Source organism: Montipora foliosa, chromosome 6, assembly GCF_036669935.1.
Source record: "Montipora foliosa isolate CH-2021 chromosome 6, ASM3666993v2, whole genome shotgun sequence".
In the NCBI taxonomy this organism is placed as follows: Eukaryota; Metazoa; Cnidaria; class Anthozoa; order Scleractinia; family Acroporidae; genus Montipora; species Montipora foliosa.
In genome coordinates, this window is record NC_090874.1 from 16,044,454 (window position 1) to 16,061,953 (window position 17,500).

At 38.4% G+C, this 17,500-nt stretch overlaps 1 protein-coding gene across 1 annotated transcript in view; it reads left to right on the forward strand.

Moving 5' to 3' along the window:
- Positions 1-17,500, forward strand: part of LOC138006831 (protein regulator of cytokinesis 1-like) — a 19,768-nt gene that overhangs the window by 1,320 nt on the left and 948 nt on the right. The window contains exons 2-15 of the mRNA XM_068853423.1: positions 564-873; positions 1,956-2,024; positions 2,437-2,601; positions 3,457-3,630; positions 7,888-8,037; positions 9,036-9,106; positions 9,545-9,621; positions 10,347-10,483; positions 11,737-11,832; positions 11,964-12,110; positions 13,038-13,111; positions 13,752-13,791; positions 14,901-15,059; positions 16,308-16,490. Coding sequence (XP_068709524.1) covers positions 564-873; positions 1,956-2,024; positions 2,437-2,601; positions 3,457-3,630; positions 7,888-8,037; positions 9,036-9,106; positions 9,545-9,621; positions 10,347-10,483; positions 11,737-11,832; positions 11,964-12,110; positions 13,038-13,111; positions 13,752-13,791; positions 14,901-15,059; positions 16,308-16,490 — 1,852 coding nt within the window. The remainder of the gene's footprint in view (positions 1-563; positions 874-1,955; positions 2,025-2,436; positions 2,602-3,456; positions 3,631-7,887; positions 8,038-9,035; positions 9,107-9,544; positions 9,622-10,346; positions 10,484-11,736; positions 11,833-11,963; positions 12,111-13,037; positions 13,112-13,751; positions 13,792-14,900; positions 15,060-16,307; positions 16,491-17,500) is intronic.

The window sequence follows — 17,500 nt, forward strand, 5'->3', positions numbered from 1 at the left end:
CGTTGGTGAAAACCAAGAATAGTAACTGTTGGTTTGAAAGAATCTGTTGTTAATAATTATTACTTTAGTTTAGAGTAAAAAGTAGCCGACTTCTCTGAGTGAAGTAGTTGACACTTTTCCTTGGCTGTCAGTACCTGTTAAAACCGCTGATAAGTAACCATTACTGTGATTTTGATAATTCGACTTTTGATGCCAACCACAGATGATGAAATCAATTGATGTATGATATATAACCCACCAATCAGCATCCTTGGTCCCCACGGTACATTTGTACATTCGGACTTGACGCCAATGGGATGCAATGGGAATCTGTACGAATCTTTTTACTGATTCAGAAGAATTTCTAGAAACATATTTATAATTATAATGGTGTTAAAACTGTGAATTAAAATTGAACAAAAATTCCAATTCACTTTCTGAAGGCGGAGTCGATCTTACCGGCTATGTTTGGAAATTTGATTGTTAGAAGCTAAAATGCAGTTTGGTGCTTAGTGCTTGAAGGTAAGATTCTGCAGAATTATGAAAACTGCAAGAATACAATTTTTATTTATTTTCTTTCGCAGCTCCACCAAGAGCCATAATAGGCAAATGTCAACCTCAACAGTGGAAGAAAGTGTTCAAATGATCAAAAATGAAGTTATACCATGTATACAGAACGCTATGGAGACACTACAAAATATCTGGACAGAGATTGGTCTGCAGGAGGAACAAAAAGAGGAAAGGACTAAATCTGTTCTGCATCATCTTCGAACTCTGCTTCAAGAGATGGTGAATGAAGAAGAGGAGTTGAAATGCACATTGCAGGCAAATGTCGAAACTTGTACTAAGGAGATGGAGAAGTTGAGCCATGAACTTGGGGTTCCAGTGTACAAGGTACAGTACATAAGCTGATGTTTGTAGCACACCTTCAAATGGAAAAATTGTAATTTTCACCAATCCCTTAAAGCTGAAGTATTTTTTAAAATATTAGTGTAATCATGGCTTTCTTGGTTACTTCAAGTAGGGTCTCTTTTGATTGCCAACAAACTTTTGCATTTTGTTTCTTTTACCACTTCATTCCCAATTAACTTTTAAAGTAGATGCATGGGCTAATCAATGTAGGCAGCATTCACTCTCCTCTTTTACGAGGGGCGTGAGTGAAAATCAAAGCAGAGTAGCTAGCGGTGACTGTGAGAGGCAAATTTCTGACAAATAGATGGCAGTATACCCCTGGTGACCAGCTTCTAATGAAACCCTGCATTGCTTCTCTCTGGGTTTTCAAGAAAATTTGAAATTGGTTTGAGAAGAGTTACAGTACCGCTCAAATGTAAGTTACCAGTCGCGTCGCGTTTCAGGCGCGATGCGAATCGCATCGACCAGCTGTACAATGTACATGTATCAACAAGGGGTCCAATGACCCATTAATTATTTTTCTGGGGGTGTCTGTGGGTGCACCCAAAACACCACATTTCGACAGCAAAATTGAATGTCATTGTCCAAATGAGCTTGAAAGAAGGTACATGTACATGAACTGGTAACTATGACGTGGCTTCTTGGTGAGTTTAATGGTCAAGGTGCTCTTGTAGCAGCAGGTCTAATTTGCAGGTCGCAGGTTGCGGGTTGCAGGTCATTGTTTCACCAATACAGAAAGTATCCTAAACATTCTTAAAAGCTAACCTTAGGCCTAATTAGGCCTAAACAATAGTCTTTAGGCCTAAGGTTAGCTTTTATGAAAGTTAAGGATACTTTCTGTATAGGTAAAATGATGACTTGTAACCCACGACCTGCAAACTGCGACCTGCATATTAGACCTGCTGCTCTTGTAGTCCACTACCTTAGTAGATGTACTTTTACATTACTGTGTAGGTGTAAAAAGATAAAAATGGTTTCCCTACAGGTCTTTGTGGGAAATCCTTCCAAAGGTCACATGTTCAAGCTTGCGACATGTTTTCACTTACTGTATGTTTTATTTTCAGCCTGAGAAACAAATGAGCATCCTCATGCTGGAAAATGATCTGCGGACTAAAGTGGACACCCTTAAAATGGTATGTTGACGTTGTCTTGACTTTGCAAGTCTACAATGTATTGCAAGGAAATGTAAAATTCAATCAGGGGTTTTCCTTTGCCAATGCTATCAATCAGTGAAGTGGAACAGTTTCATGAGTCACAGTGTCCTTCTGCCACTGTTCTTGACTTGCGCAACAATCTTCAGTTGAGACAGCGATGAGTTGAACCAAATTCCTCTATTTGAGATGCGTCTTATAACTGAGTAATTTGATTAGATTTTCAGTTTGTGACTTAAATGCCGCCAAGTTTGAAAGTTAAAGGTGCATCTTATACACATGTAACTGAGTGCGTCTTGTATCCGAAAAACTACGGTACATGATTTTATACAGAGTGTACTTCACAAGAATCTTAACTTGATTATAATGGAAAATTTTTTGTTTTGTTTCACAGGAAAAGCATGAACGCTTGAAGACCTTGAAAAATTTGAGAGAAAGAGAATCACAATTCTGTGAGCGTATGTGTCTTTCCCCACATAATTTAGGAGATGTGAATGTGCCAACTATGGAACAGCTAAAAGAACTTGAAGCTAATCTGCTGTACCTAGAAAAAGAGCAGGTCAGTGTACAGCATATGATAAGCTCTGTTGTATAAAGGTTTCAAATATTAAAAGGTGTCTTCCAACAGCTTTTAGCAAAAAGATGGCTGAAAAAATTTATAAATAATATTTTGCTGTGACTGTTGTAAGAAGGCTGTTCAAAATAGCGTTTTCAAGAAGAGGCCAAATGCTAAATGTATATTTGTGTGACTTAACATGAAAACAGAAATGCAGTACATGTCACAGTGAGGCTTAAAATAATTTACTTTGCTGAATATGTAAAAAATATGTATGAGTTCCTTTATGCAATGTTGCAGAAAAATAATCCAACTTGGTCTCTTATAAATTAAAAATGTAGTTTCCTGTTGGCACTTAAACCATACAACTGACATGTAAAATTGATCTTGGAAACTAGGTCATGTTACCTTGTTTATTTTCAGGCAAAAAGACTAAATACTTTGATGGAAGTTAAACACGCTGTCACAACATTGTGGAGAGACTTACGGTGTCTTCCAACAGCTTTTAGCAAAAAGATGGCTGAAAAAATTTATAAATAATATTGTGCTGTGACTGTTGTAAGAAGGCTGTTCAAAATAGCATTTTCAAGAAGAGGCCAAATACTAAATGTATATTTGTGTGACTTACAATGAAAACAGAAATGCAGTGTCACAGTGAGGCCTAAAATGTACTTTCAATTGCTGTATACACTGTATGGTTAAAATATGTACGAGTTCCTTTATGCAATGTTGCAGAAAAATAATCCAACTTGGTCTCTTATAAATTAAAAATGTAGTTTCCTGTTGGCACTTAAACCCTACAACTGTCATGTAAATTTGATCTTGGAAACTAGGTCATGTTACCTTGTTTATTGTCAGGCAAAAAGACTAAATGCTTTGATGGAAGTTAAACACGCTGTCACAACATTGTGGAGAGACTTAGAGATGGAGCCATCAACAATAATAGGGCAAGAGATGGCCAAGGCTGATGCTGACACCACCTTCAAGCTTTCCTCTGAGAATCTGGCGAAATTACAAGGATTACGACAAGAAGTAGGTTTCACTTGTCCCTTTATCGTGCAGTATGTGTAAATGATACTGCCTGTTAAACCATTTGTTGGATATTACCGGGTACTTGCAAATCCCTTTCTAGCAAAAATCAGGGTTTGTGCAACTCCTTGAAGTCCTTGAAAAGCCCTGGAATTTAATTTTGGACTTCAAGGGTGCTTGAAAAGCCCTTGAAAAAAAGGATTTTGTGGAAAATTGCTTGAAAACTCCTTGAATTTTTGCTTGCCATGGGTGAAAATTGTTGAGATTGCATCATGCTAAGTTAAAAGAGACATTTCCAAATTCTGAGCCCAAAATGGACTATTAGCCAGGGAAACATTAAAACCTAAAATTAAAATGGCCATGCGTGCACTTACCGGGTAACTTTCAGGATGTGGTACAGTGTAACTTATATCAAGGCATAGAAATATTCTTATAAAGACTCCTTGAAAACTCAATTTCTGGCTCTTGAAAACTCCTTGAATACTCCTGGAATTTTATAGACAAAATCCAGCACAAACCCTGCAAATACATGTACAGTATCTAGCCTTTGATGTACTTCTGTGTGTACCCTGTAATTCGTGAAGCCAAGCTCATGTTGTATGTCTTGATAGAAGACATGGAACTGTGGATGAAAATTAATATTAAACTTGAAAAGTTCACCACAATCGGTGCCTGAAATAAAAAAAAATTCCAGGTTGTCCCTGTTTCAAAACCCATAAATTTGGTCGTCCTGATAAATGCTTGGTTGTCCATTAGTTAAACACTTCTTGGAGGGTAGGTGTCATAGAGGGAGGAAGAGAGGAGGCAGCACTCTCCTCAGCAGGAAGGAGGACACCATGGCAACTGAGCCACAGTCAACCTCCCTAGGGCATCCACCAAGCATGCAGGTGCTTGGGGAGAGGGGGGCCTGTGGACCAGAGGCTATTGGATCATCCTCACCAGTAAAAACATCCAAGCACCAGTACCCGTAATCCCGGCAAGATGTTTGGGGGTAGAGCAGTAAGCCAAGCTTGACAAGGCAGAAGTACTGACTGCTACGTGCAATTGCAATGACAATGGTAGTATGCAAAAGCCAAAGCAAATCAAATGGCAAACACGTTTTTTCACAATGTCAGCAATATCACAGGCAAATAGCAGACACCCAGTTGTCAGGCAAAATGTAGCAATGGCAAGTGGTGAAAGGCAAACCTGCTGATTGGTAGGATTGGTGGCATGGTCATTACGCAGCGCCACAGGCAATTGCAACAAGATACCATACTTTCCCACTGCTGGATAATAAGAATGAAAACAAAAACAAGTTGAAGCTCAGGCGATTCCAAATTCCAAAGCTAACAGAGAACTCCACCAAATGCCACAGTCACTGTGACTGCAAGGAGGCTGCCTGAGCTAGAGCCTCCACACTGTAATGTACATCCAATAGGCATGGCCATTCCAATGCCCCATGGCTTACAAAGATGATCAGGAATGCCTGAGCGAACAGTAAAAGTTGTATACCAGCTGCAGTGAAAACATCTTCAAGCCAACATGACATCAGAGAGAGGCTGGCCAGATTAAAGGGGACACAAGGGGCCAGGAGACCAGCCTTGTAGAGGCAAACACTGCATTGACTGCAGGCATACGACAGAGTGGAGCATGACCCATGCCAATGCAGAGGCAGCAGCCCTCCTGACAAGGGTGACTCCTGGAAGTTAATTTGAAGGCAAGAAGGCAAGATGCAGAATCCACATCAACAGTGCTGACTGACAGGTGGATGAGGAGGTTGAAGGCTGCAAATTCGGAGGAGCAGAAAAAACCAAAGTAGGCAAGAGTGGAGACAGCCCAGAACATCACACAATCTTGGTTAGAAAAGTTGAGGGACTTGTATACGATGTGCAATAATAGCTGTAATAGGAATGTTTGAGGAACGTGTTGATCCGGCCAATTAAACTGAGACAGGGCATCAGGGACCTCGCTGCCAGAAACAGCAAGGTGATAAGCAGTTAATAAGAAATGTAAGTCCAACAGCCGCCACTAGAAGTGGGCAGATGAGATGCACAACATTGGGGGCTGTAGGGGTACGAGAGTTTTAAATATACACCACAGTCTCACCGCCACATAGGAAAAGCACAACCCATCCAAACCAGGAAGAACCCCAGACATGGGCTGAGACCACTATGGGAAAGAGTTCACTGCATCCAACAACATATGAGGACACACCAGAACAAACCAACAAACCCCCCCCCCCCCCAAAGGCAAGAACAAAGGATCACACAAGAAGAACAGAATTGCAGCGGTAGCATAAACTGAGTAAGCTTAATGGTATTTTCTTGCTCTCAGGGGTAGGGGATCTGGTTAAAGTCCTCTTGGACTGAGGACACTCTAAGACCCAATGGTTGGAAGAACAAACAGAGAAGCGATGTGCGAAGCAGCACATGTAAAAAGGCTCCATGCAAAAACGGTTTATTGCAAGGGTTGAACACCACTAAAAAGGAACTCCCACTTGGTTCTCTGAAGGGACATCGAACACTAGAGCCAGCGGCATGAAATTTTAGCAACTGTACAGTGATACTGAATGTTTGCAAAATACTGCATCATAAACCAGCCAGGCATTGCCATAGAATTGGCAGAGCATGCGCAGGATCAAAAGTTTATAAGAGTTTAAGCACGCCATTTCAAAGGAAAATGAGTTGCAAGCATTAAAGCCTTCTGACCAGTCAAAGACATCATTGATTTTTCACTCATGACGCTTGGTAGAAGACATTCATTCAAATAATTCTACCAGTCGAAAAGAAGTTAAGGCTCGGACTGACTTTCCCTCAAGTTGACTGAGAGAATTTGGCGAGATCGATAAATATTCCAGCAACTTTCTGTGAAACTATTATGTATGGAGCCAGCAAGAATCCAGGCGAAGCAGTGAACGGCTGCTTTTCAAAGGGACAGCAAGGAGAACAGAGACTATGAGCCAAGGGAAAAAGATGAAGCACTTGGTGTGAACAAGCTCATGGGCAAACTGAGTGATAACATTGTTGGCAAGGCCAACGTATATTAAAACAAAAGACTGAAAAGTCAGTTGCTGTTTATGTAAATCATTAATTTTTCCATTTTTTTCTGGGTTGTCCATTGTTTTTTCTTTGGGCAACTAGGCTTTTCATTTTACCAAAACGTGGTTGCCGTGTAAACTTTCCGGTTGTCTGGGCCAACCAAAAGAGCCCTAATTTCGAGCACTGCACAATTAATCCATTGACTCCAAGGAGTGAGTCTCAATAGATTTTACTCTGACTGTCTAACATCAGATGATTTAACTCGTCAATGGGTTTTGGGAAGTAACTTAACAAAATGCATTAAGAGGACTGCAAAACCCAGTTGTTCAATAGCTGATTAACACTAATCCATGGTGAAATGCCGTCATTTTCATCTAAACGTGGACATGTGACGGGACAACATGTTCTTTGAAGTTTGAGTTTGGCAGCTGTTAAGAAAACAATTAAAACTATAATTGTGCGTTATATTTCAAAATTATTTGAAACATACTTTAGCAGATTTGGGTCAATTTCAGAGAAAAAGACTTCAATGTCCAGTCTTGCCACCGTTCTAAGAAAACTTGCATATTAAACATCTCTCAAACTTCGAATGATTGAAGACAAAACATTACATTTAGAGCATGTTTTCCCATCACATGTCCACATTTTTTTTTTGTGTATGTGTTCATGCTTAAATAAAAACAATGGCACATTTCCCAACTAAGGTCTGAATTTTTCTCTTCAAAAAGGTCTGAACTACATTGTATGTAATTCTTTGCTTACTAAGTAAAGCAAAAAGGCTAACTCAAAATTGAGGGCTTCAAATCTTGTGGAAACTTTTTTTGATTCATTTAATGTTTCCAGTAATCCAGGATTAGTGTTAATCAGGTTTTGAACAACTGGGCCTGGTTCAAAAGCTGATAAACGCTAATCCCAGATTTAAAATTAACCAATGAGTTCATTTCCCTACTTCCAAATGCGGCTCAACAATGATATGCGGCAAAACTTTATATTAGAAGGCAATCTCAAAAAAACAAAAATAAGCTAAAGAAACCTTTCACTTTTACTCTAATCCTGGATTAAGTTAACCGACTCTCTAACAACTGGGCCTTGGTCCCTAAACTGTAGGCTACTTGTGACATCAATAATTGTCCTGAAAATTATGCTGAACAGAACTTGTTGATATTAACAGCACCTTGTTTAATTGGCTAATGCATATTTTTTTACTTTACTTAATAATAACAAAAAATGTTCTCTTTAGCTGGAGAATCAAGAAAAAAGAAACATTCAGGAAGCATCTGAACTCAGGGAAAGCATGAAGTCATTGTATGACAAACTTGGAGTTGACAAGTCAGAAAGGGAGGAGTTCATCAGCAAAAATGTTGGCTGCAAACCCTCAGTGATCCGTAAGGTAGTATCGGTGTAAACAATAGTACAAGGCCCTTTTAGGTATTTGATATCAGACAGGCACAAGAGCTAGGGTCAAAGGGCAGGATTTGCACAGGTCATGGAAAACCTGGAAAGTCATGGAATTGAAATATTTCAGTTTCAAGGCCTGGAAAGTCATGGAATTTAATAGTCGGTCGTGGAAAGTCATGGAAAATTATACATGTAGTTATGCATGGTATGTAAGTTATTATTGCAGAAGTGGAAGCAAGGACAATAAAATGCAGGCGAGTTATGTCAGAAAATACCCAAAAAACAAGGATGATTTTGACAATTTTTGAAACTGGCAGCCAACCTTTGGGTCATGGAAAACTGGGAAAAGTCATGGAAAAGGTCATGGAAAGTCATGAAATTTGAAAAACTCTTAAGAGTACAAACCCTGAAGGGTCTCATCCCCAATGTTCTTTTGTTCCACTTTGGCATCTGCTGCAACCTAGTGTTAGAAATTTCAACCTTGTCACTACTGAAAATGTTCTCTGGTACATGTACCCTATATCTATGACAGCACAATAAGCAATATTACGTTATATAATTATAACTGTAATGACAAGCTACATCTACTGTACCAGGTAATTTATTTTAGTAAAATCCAACTAGTGGTCTATTATCAATGCTGCGTTCTGATTGGTTGAGCTACTAGTAGGCTATTTGTTATAGCCCACTAGTAGCGAAAAGCGCCGGCTTTGAAAACCAAAACAACAATTGAAGTCTAGCTTTAACTAGAGCGAAAGATGCTATTGACTCAGAGCCCATTCAGGCTCGAGGAATAATTTTGTTAATAAGTCATCCCAAGTAAAAATGTTCTGAGACTGATGTAGCTGTTCTTTGTAGCCTGCAAGTACAAGGTTTATTTTCCTTGACTTTAGAATGCTCACTTGCAAGTTAATTAAGAATCCCCAAATCACACTCATCTAAAAGTGTAGCTGTTGTTGAAAAATTAATGCACACAATTCTTCATTTCAGCTTAAAGAGGAAGTTGAAAGACTGCATGCTTTGAAACTGCAGCACATTCAAAAATTCATTGATGGCTTGAGGTATGGTTAATACAAAGAAAAACTTGTCTAAAGTTCCTTCGCTTATCAAAAAAAAAAGTAGAATTTCTAATAAACTCATAATTTTTTATACATGTAGGCACAGAATAAGCGACAAGATATCATCATTGAGGGTCTTCAGTGTTAACTCAAGATATTCATGAGTTCACTCTTCATGTGATTAGATACATGAATTAGTCTAAGAATGAACAAAACCATGCAGTTAACCTTTGCCTCCCAGAAGTCTCACTTCTGGGAGGGAATGGGTAACCCCAGCTTTAATATCTGACAGGAAGGTGCAACCTGCAAGGTCAATATTGGGACATGGGTGGGTGACCTTTTCCAGTGGACGTTGTTAATAAGTAAAATGCATGATTATAGGAACCTGTGAAATAATGTTGATGACATCTTGTGTCGTTCTCCTATGCTTTTCTTAATTAGACAGGAGCTGTCTGCACTCTGGGATAAGTGTTTCTTTGGCCCTTTGCAGCGTGAGGAGTTCACACCAGCATTTGATGGTGAGTAATAATAATAATTATAGTAATACGAAAACCACTGATCTGTGGAATGGGCCTGAATTACTGAGTCACTCCTCTGCCCACTTTCGCTTGTAAAGAGTTCAAATTCTTGAGAGGTGTTATTAGAAGGGTTGTCACTACAACACTGTATCATGTAACAGTAACGTTGTAAACAATTATTACTTAACAAAAATTAATGCCTCTACTATAATTTGTGATGTAATAGGTTACCATGGCAACATGATTTAAGCTCTCAAAAACCACCCTATATTTCGTCTTTAATTGCTTACAGTATATCTCAAAAATGGAAGTTGGTGACCCCCATTTTTAATGGTAAAAATAGTAATTAGCAATCAGGGCCCGGTTGTTCAAAAGCCGATTAGCCCTAATCCCAGATTAAGAATTAACCAAGCAGTTTATTTCTCTTCTCCTAAATGCTGTTCAATGCTGATATCCTGCAAAATTTTACATTAGAAGAAGTCTTAATTAAAAAACAAAAATAAGCAAAAGAAACTTTCACAAAAAAGTTGAAAACATGAAACAAAAGTTCAGGCTAATCCTGGATTAAGTTAATCGGCTTTTGAACAACCGGGCCCTGAGATAGAACTATTGGCATAGTTTTAAAAAAAGTCATGGGAGCCAATTGAGAGCTACCTTAATTTTTCGAAAATTGACCAAGTTATGGAAAAAAGTCAGTAGTAATCTTATTGCTGTTTTGTATTTAGATAATTACACAGAAGAGCTTTTGACCATTCATGAACATCAAGTGGAGGTAATGAAAAATTATTATGAGGAAAACAAGAACATCTTCAAACTTGTTGAAAAGAGAGAAACCCTTTTCAAGACAATGGAGGAATTTGAGGTACTCTACATACTGTTGTTGAAAACTGCTGAACTTTATGCTATAAATAACATGTAAATCTTAATTTAGTTACCAGTATATGAATGCAGTTGCATTTTGTGATTTATATGGTCGTGAGTGAAGTTTTTAACATTGCATGAGCCATAGATGCAATTTGAGAACTTTCAAAACATAATTTATTAAGTTACCTTTACAGTAAAACCGGTTGTTCATTTGCGTGCCAATTTTGTGATGCAATGTTGTTTGGCGGTTTGCTCCGAGGAGGTTTTCAAGTTCAAATTTCAACTTACTGCCGCAGCGTTTACCAAGTTACCATAGTCAAAAATCAGGTATTTGTACCCTTTCAAAAGAACCTCGAACTCTATTTTTTACGATATAAATTTACGGTATAAAAACTCTACATTGGGTAGGAGTTGCGAGGCTCTGAAAAAAGTAATTTCTAAATTAACAAATCCACAGTGTATTGCCGGCATGATTGTTTGCAAACCTTGAATTATCGCAAGTTCTATGAAGTCAATTGAAAAGTGTTCATGTTGTCTCAAGTACGCCTTCATCGACCTAAAACAAAACTCACAAGGATTTAATTCAGGACCGTAAGGGGGTTGAAATATCAATTCAACACCACGATTTTGTAGCATTAAGTGCAACTGGTTTTCTGCGAAAACTCTGTTCGCCAATGCTGGATTCCCTACGAAAAATTAATCATTTCAAATCCATTTGAAGGGCCTTCCAAAATATAAAATTATCAGTTCCAAAACAACTATGGAGAAGGTTTACAATGTAATTACAGTTCAAGGCATACATGTACCATTGGACTTCCACTGTGCATAAGTTACGAAATTTGAACCTTTAACTTGCTCAAGTGCCAATCAAAAATGCAACATTGCGTGACAATATTGCAAAGTGGCATGCAAACGAACAACTGGTTTCACTGTAATCGCATGCGTAAGTTCATGCAACTTTTTATTACTCCATGCATGTTGTTTCCATGGCAACTTCCATATGAGACTAATGTAATTTCTACTTGTAATAATGCATTAGTCATTGAGCTATCAGAAACATGATTTTCTGTGGAGTATAATAAGAGAGCTTACACTACATACATGTATAGTCAGTAACTGTGCAGGTCTGATTCAAATGTTATTCAAGGAAATAATTATTTCAAGGGATTTGATGGGATGAAAGATGATGGGTCAGCCATAGTGGAATTACTTTTAAAATAAAGAGCTAAAGCTATAAATTTTCTTTTTCAGAGTAAAAAGAATGATGCAAACAGACTTGCAAACCGTGGAGGAGCTCTTCTAAAGGAGGAAAAAATCAGAAAAGGAATTAGCAGAGAGTTACCAAAGGTAATTGTCTTTTAAGGTCAAAACTAACATGATGTTAAGACCCAAGGATTAAAAACATAGGTATTTGTTACAAGTTACATTATATTTCAATCAATGGCAAAAAGATTTTTTAATAATGATTATCTGGTCAGATTGAACAGAAGCTAAAAACTGATGTTGGCAAGTGGGAAGAGGAGCATGAACGTCTATTTCTCATCAATGGCTGTCATTACATGGACATAATAACAAATCAGTGGGCAGCATTTAATGCCCAGAAAGAACAAGAGAAACTGGAGAGGGTGAGAAATAAAAGAGTAAAATTAAGTTATCATTATATGCATTCCTTCCTGGGCACTTTTTCAGCTTTGTTGTCACACATTCTCTCGATTTTCACCCTTGATGCAACACGACTGTTTGTTATAATTGTTTTGGAAATAGCACAATAATTGATGAATAGCGTATTTTGATCGGCTAACTATTTTTATGGCATTTGGAGTTTCGCTGTTTCACAAGATAGAAATGTTGCCATTAGCTCGTTGTGTTGTTTACCACGAGGTTTTAACAAGTGAAAACGCTAAATTGCCTTCATGGAGTCAAGTGATTTGGACATTGGAGAATTGCCAGACCGAATATTACAACTCTGAAAATGCTGAGTGAGATGACAATATCCACATGACTTTTACTTTTTGATTCAAAACTTATTTTTCCTTTGTCAATTTCGATTTGTTAGCCTAGGGATACCTAGGATTGCAGAAGTAAAATGCTCTTGTAAAGTTTCATGCGCTCGAAAGAGTGTAGTGGCAGGGATTCCTGTATGAAGAAGCGAGCACAATGCAGTTGCTGCTGCAAGCCATTAGGTTGTTCTACTTCAAAATAATGGAAATATTGATTTTAAAAAATGAGGTTACAGATCGAATTTTGGATTTCGCGTCTCTTTTGACCGCAAAGTCTGGCAAATTTCGGATCAATAATCCGTTTTTGGATTCACTCAAAGGAAAACACCGCTATAAACACAGAATATTTCTGATCTATAAAATTTTGAAATGATAAACAGATTATTGCATTCAAAATCAGAAGAAAATGCTCTCCAAACAAAATGTTTCTTGGGCATGCAATCAACATTAATTTTTTTCTTTTTAGTCTTCTACTTTGTTTTTGCCATCATTAAATCGCAGCAAACACATTACGTGTAATTTTCATTGTTTCTTGCCATTTCACTTTCTCAGCACAAGCGACAGCAAGAAATAATGGAAAAGGAAATGGTATATGGTAGCAAGCCTGCTTCCACACCAAAGAAAAGGTCAGTACCCATTCAGAATAAGACAACAGCGGGTACAAATTATTTCTTGTAAAGAAGCCTTTAACCAAAGTTCATGAGTGATTGGGTGGCCTTGTAAAGTGGTAGAGATGTCACAGTACAGACCTAGTTAATAGAGGTATCGCTCTCCTGTTTAATAATTTTTTTCTCACTGTTATCAGTTAATCAGTGGTGTTGTTAACCAGCTTTTCAAATGACTGAGGGCAGTGACAGACCAGTCACCATTAAATTAATGGAGAATGGTTTATACTGTTAGCAGATAAACAAGATTATCACCCACAGGACCCCCTTTGTCCTCAAAGAAACAAGAAAATGATTATGGATACATAACGACATACTGCAGCTAGCAACTCTACATGTACATACAATTATCATGGTAAACAAAATTGTCTATGAGTACGATGTATCTGCGAGCTGACTCTGGCACAGTCCTTATTGAACACGTCAAGCACTCATGACATGAAATGAAACAGTTTTTTAACAGTACATGTAGCTGAGAAGATTTGTTTTGAAAACTTGTAAGGATACGACAGAAGTAATGTGTCAAAACATGTCTTGCAGGCCAAAAAATGAATGATGTTATATTTCTTCAAATTATATAAAATTTCTTAATTATTTTCAGGACTGGCAACACTCCCTTAAGAACTCCTAAACGGATGAAGGTAAGTACATGTATGAACTTGGGTAGCTAAATTATTATTACATTGTATTTCCAGGTTACAAATTCTTGTTTATTTCATTGATCTTATTATATACATGCTACTCACTGTCCTGAATAACTAGACTTAATTGTGGAAACTCTCCACCCCACTTCTAGAAGAATGCACTGCCTAGTAGATTTTTCAAGTAACTAGCTCAGGCTTTCATCCACTAGTGATAATAATAATTATAATAATACCATCATTTTCATCTAAGCGTGGACACACAACAGGAAAACATGTTCTTTGAAGTTTGAGTTTGGCAAACATTGAAAAAAGACATTGGGTCCTTGAATCGTAACTTTTTAACTCTTTCATTCCAACTATCAAGACGTTCATTCTCCTAACTAGTATCATCGATTTATTTGTTGGGTAGTCATAAGAATTTGGTATTATATCAAGATCACCTCTCAAAGAAGCACTGTCGTAGTTATTTACTATTTTTAGGCCAAAACTGGTTAAAAATCTAAATTAGTACTCTAGCTCACACGCAAAAGCATTCCTGACAACTCACTGAGATGAATACGAATTCAAATAATATTATAATATGGCACAAGAGCTACCGGTATTTATTTTACCTTTTGGTGACTTTCAGAGGACAACGTCTCCAAACTGCAGTAGAAAAAATTGGCCATTTTTTTCAGGTTCCAGCCATTTCCATCCCCTCCATCCTTGGCTGCAAACAACAAAGAATATCTTCAGTGCACTTCAATGGCCATTGGCAGACAAAACTACACCATTACCTTTTTTGGTCTTCATTGATGCAAAGATGTCTTTTAGTGTTTAACTTTGACTAAAATGGCATGACACTGCCCCTTTAAGCTGATAATATTCTTTATTCTCAATACCTGTCTGACTGGCATTTTATTTGAAATTGTGAGGAGAATTTACGTACCGATCACTACTGGGAATCATAGGATTAAGCTACACTTCATTATTCTCCAAACCAAAGTAGTTATCAAAGTATGCCCGATTGTGAACCTGAACTTATGGTTATTATAATCACAGCTTCCTTTTGCTTGGCTTTGACATAAAACCCATAACTCTCATTTTGATTTTCGTCACTGCTCTAGGTGCAAGATGCGACAACAACATCAACACCTTCAAAGTTTCCCCTACACTCGAGCATTTGCCCTTCCCCAAGACCCGTCGCCTCTGCTGGAAAAGCTGGGCGACCACCAGTTTCTAGCAAACCTAGCATCAGAAAGGTGGTGAAGACAATAAAGAAGAAGGTGGTAAACGTTTCATCAATCCTTTGTTTATGTATACTTTCCTCCTGGTGGAAAATCCTTTAACTTTGTCCCACCATTGACCGAATGCAAAAATGTCCACCAACAAATTATTCTTTTGTCTTTGTGTTAATTAGCCTAACTAGCCTTGTTCACATGCGTGAAATTGAAAGAATTTAGGCTGTAAAACGAGGCTAGTTAGGCTAATTAACACAAAGACAAACGAATAATTTGTTGGCGGCCATTTTTGCATTTGGTCAATTGTCCACCTTTTTTCCAAGTTAAACAGCAATGTATAATTTGGAGCAGGGTTTGCTTAAAGTATAACAAGATTAGTTCTGCATCGAGCTACTCAATCCAATTTCCTTTGCATGGCAAGAATTTAAGTGCTTCTCTGTTAAAAAAAAAATTCCCTTTTTTTCTTCTTCTGTTCTTTTTGCACAAAGGGTGTTTGCTTGTCACTTGACCAGCAGAATGTTAAGCCTTTGTTTCAAACACAGCATTTTTTCAAGTTTAAACCTCATTATTCAGCAGTGTGCGATATAATCTTTATAGAACTGGGTCAAGGGAAAAAAAGATGTCAAACACTCAGTCGCCTAAGAATGCATTGCGTGAGTTCATGGCTAGTTTAGCAAGAAGCCCTGGAGTTTTGGGCTACCAGCTAATTAAACTACTGTCTTGCACTGTTCTATTGTGTCATTCTCACATGTTGCATTCTTTATTCACTAAGTCTTTTATGTCATAATCTCCTTGAACTAGGAACTAGCTCTCTGGGGCAAAATAGGTCAGTCTTAAATGTGGGTAATGGTGGGCCTTAAAATCCAAAACTGGGGAGCAGGGCTGGCGCAGTGGCGAAAGCACTCGCCTTCCACCAATGTGGCCCAGGATCGATTCCCGGATTCTACGCCATATGTGGGTTGAGTTTGTTGGTTCTCTACTCTGCTCCGAGAGGTTTTTTCCCCCGGGTACTCCGGTTTCCCCCTCTCCTCAAAAACCAATATTTGCAGGCGTAGCTCAGTTGGCTAGTGCGCGGCTTTCGGAGCAAGGGGGTCCCCAGTTCGATTCTCGGTGACTTCAACGTCTGTTTCCACTTTCCTCTGACCCGTGTAAAGAAAGTTTAGAAGTCCAGAAAGTTTGTGTTACTGTAGCGGTCGATCTCCTTTAAAAAAAGATGTTAATACCGGCCATGCAAAAGACCTGTTGGTGCATGAGCAACAACTAGTACTTATTATGCTGTCTCCATATTAACAGACGGACGCCAGGAGACTATCGGCTAGATTAGCGGGAAAAAGAAAGGTTCTGGGAGAGAAAAATGGAAACATTAGTAAACTTGACATCACTGGCAATACATCAATTCAAGTTGTTCATGGCTTCAAGTCTACCAGCAAAAGAGATGAATCACTGGTTGCTTGCACATCATACAACGAGTTCGCAGTAAGTGATATTAGGGACTTTAAGATCTGCGACGCGGTCGTCAAAGAAAACGTTACGAAACAACATCATTGGTTAAAACAGGAAAAAATGATCGTGGTGCACGTACGGCACGCATTTTAGCATACATTCGTGCGGTACTTTGCACAACGACGTGAAATCATCAAATTTGAGGAATTGACGACAACGCGAGCGTAAAATGTGAATCTTTCAGTCTGTTTTTACTCTGAAACCCGCTCGTACCACTTTATTTTTAGGATACTTCACCCACATTAGGGAGCTTAATTAAGCACGCGCGTTTTTGAGAGGCGGACGGTAACCGGAAGAGAAAATTTCGCGTGCCAGAACAGTGGTGTCTCCCAGATTTTTATACTAATCATCTCTAATGGAGAAAAGACACTTAGCAATGTAAATGTGGTTGTGGGAAAACAGCTCACTTCCGGTTGCCGTCCGCGTCTCAAAAACGCCCGTGCTTAAGTTCCCTATTGTGCGACGCGGACGAGATGGTCTAACCGCGAGAAACTTAAGATGGTGCAAAGCTACATTTTGAGGTGGCGTTTTCGTCAATGTTGCCGTCGTAGATCTTGAACTCCCTATTACAGCTGTGGATCATTATTAGGTAAAACAGACTTCTAAGTGTACATGTACATTTGCAACCAAAGTTTGGGCAATAAACAGCATTCAACAGAGGGAATTACAGTCGTTAGTTTACAGAGATTACCGTAACTTATCCTTTAACTTTTGGCAAGAACACAGGAAGACGTCCACGGAAGAAACGTTTTTTTTTTTTTTTTTTTGTATGGAACGATTCACTTTATATTTTTTGTGCATTAGATCTGGCAGTAAAATGGTTATTTCATAGGAGTTAATGTTACTGTTATGAGCAGTTTTTTTCCTGGAGATGAATCGCTGCAGACTGTCTGAGAACCTAGATGGTGCTACCTCTACAAAAGTATCAAATTGTCAGTGTTTGTGGATGAGTGACTTGTGAAGAGGCCCAGAAGGCCGTAATT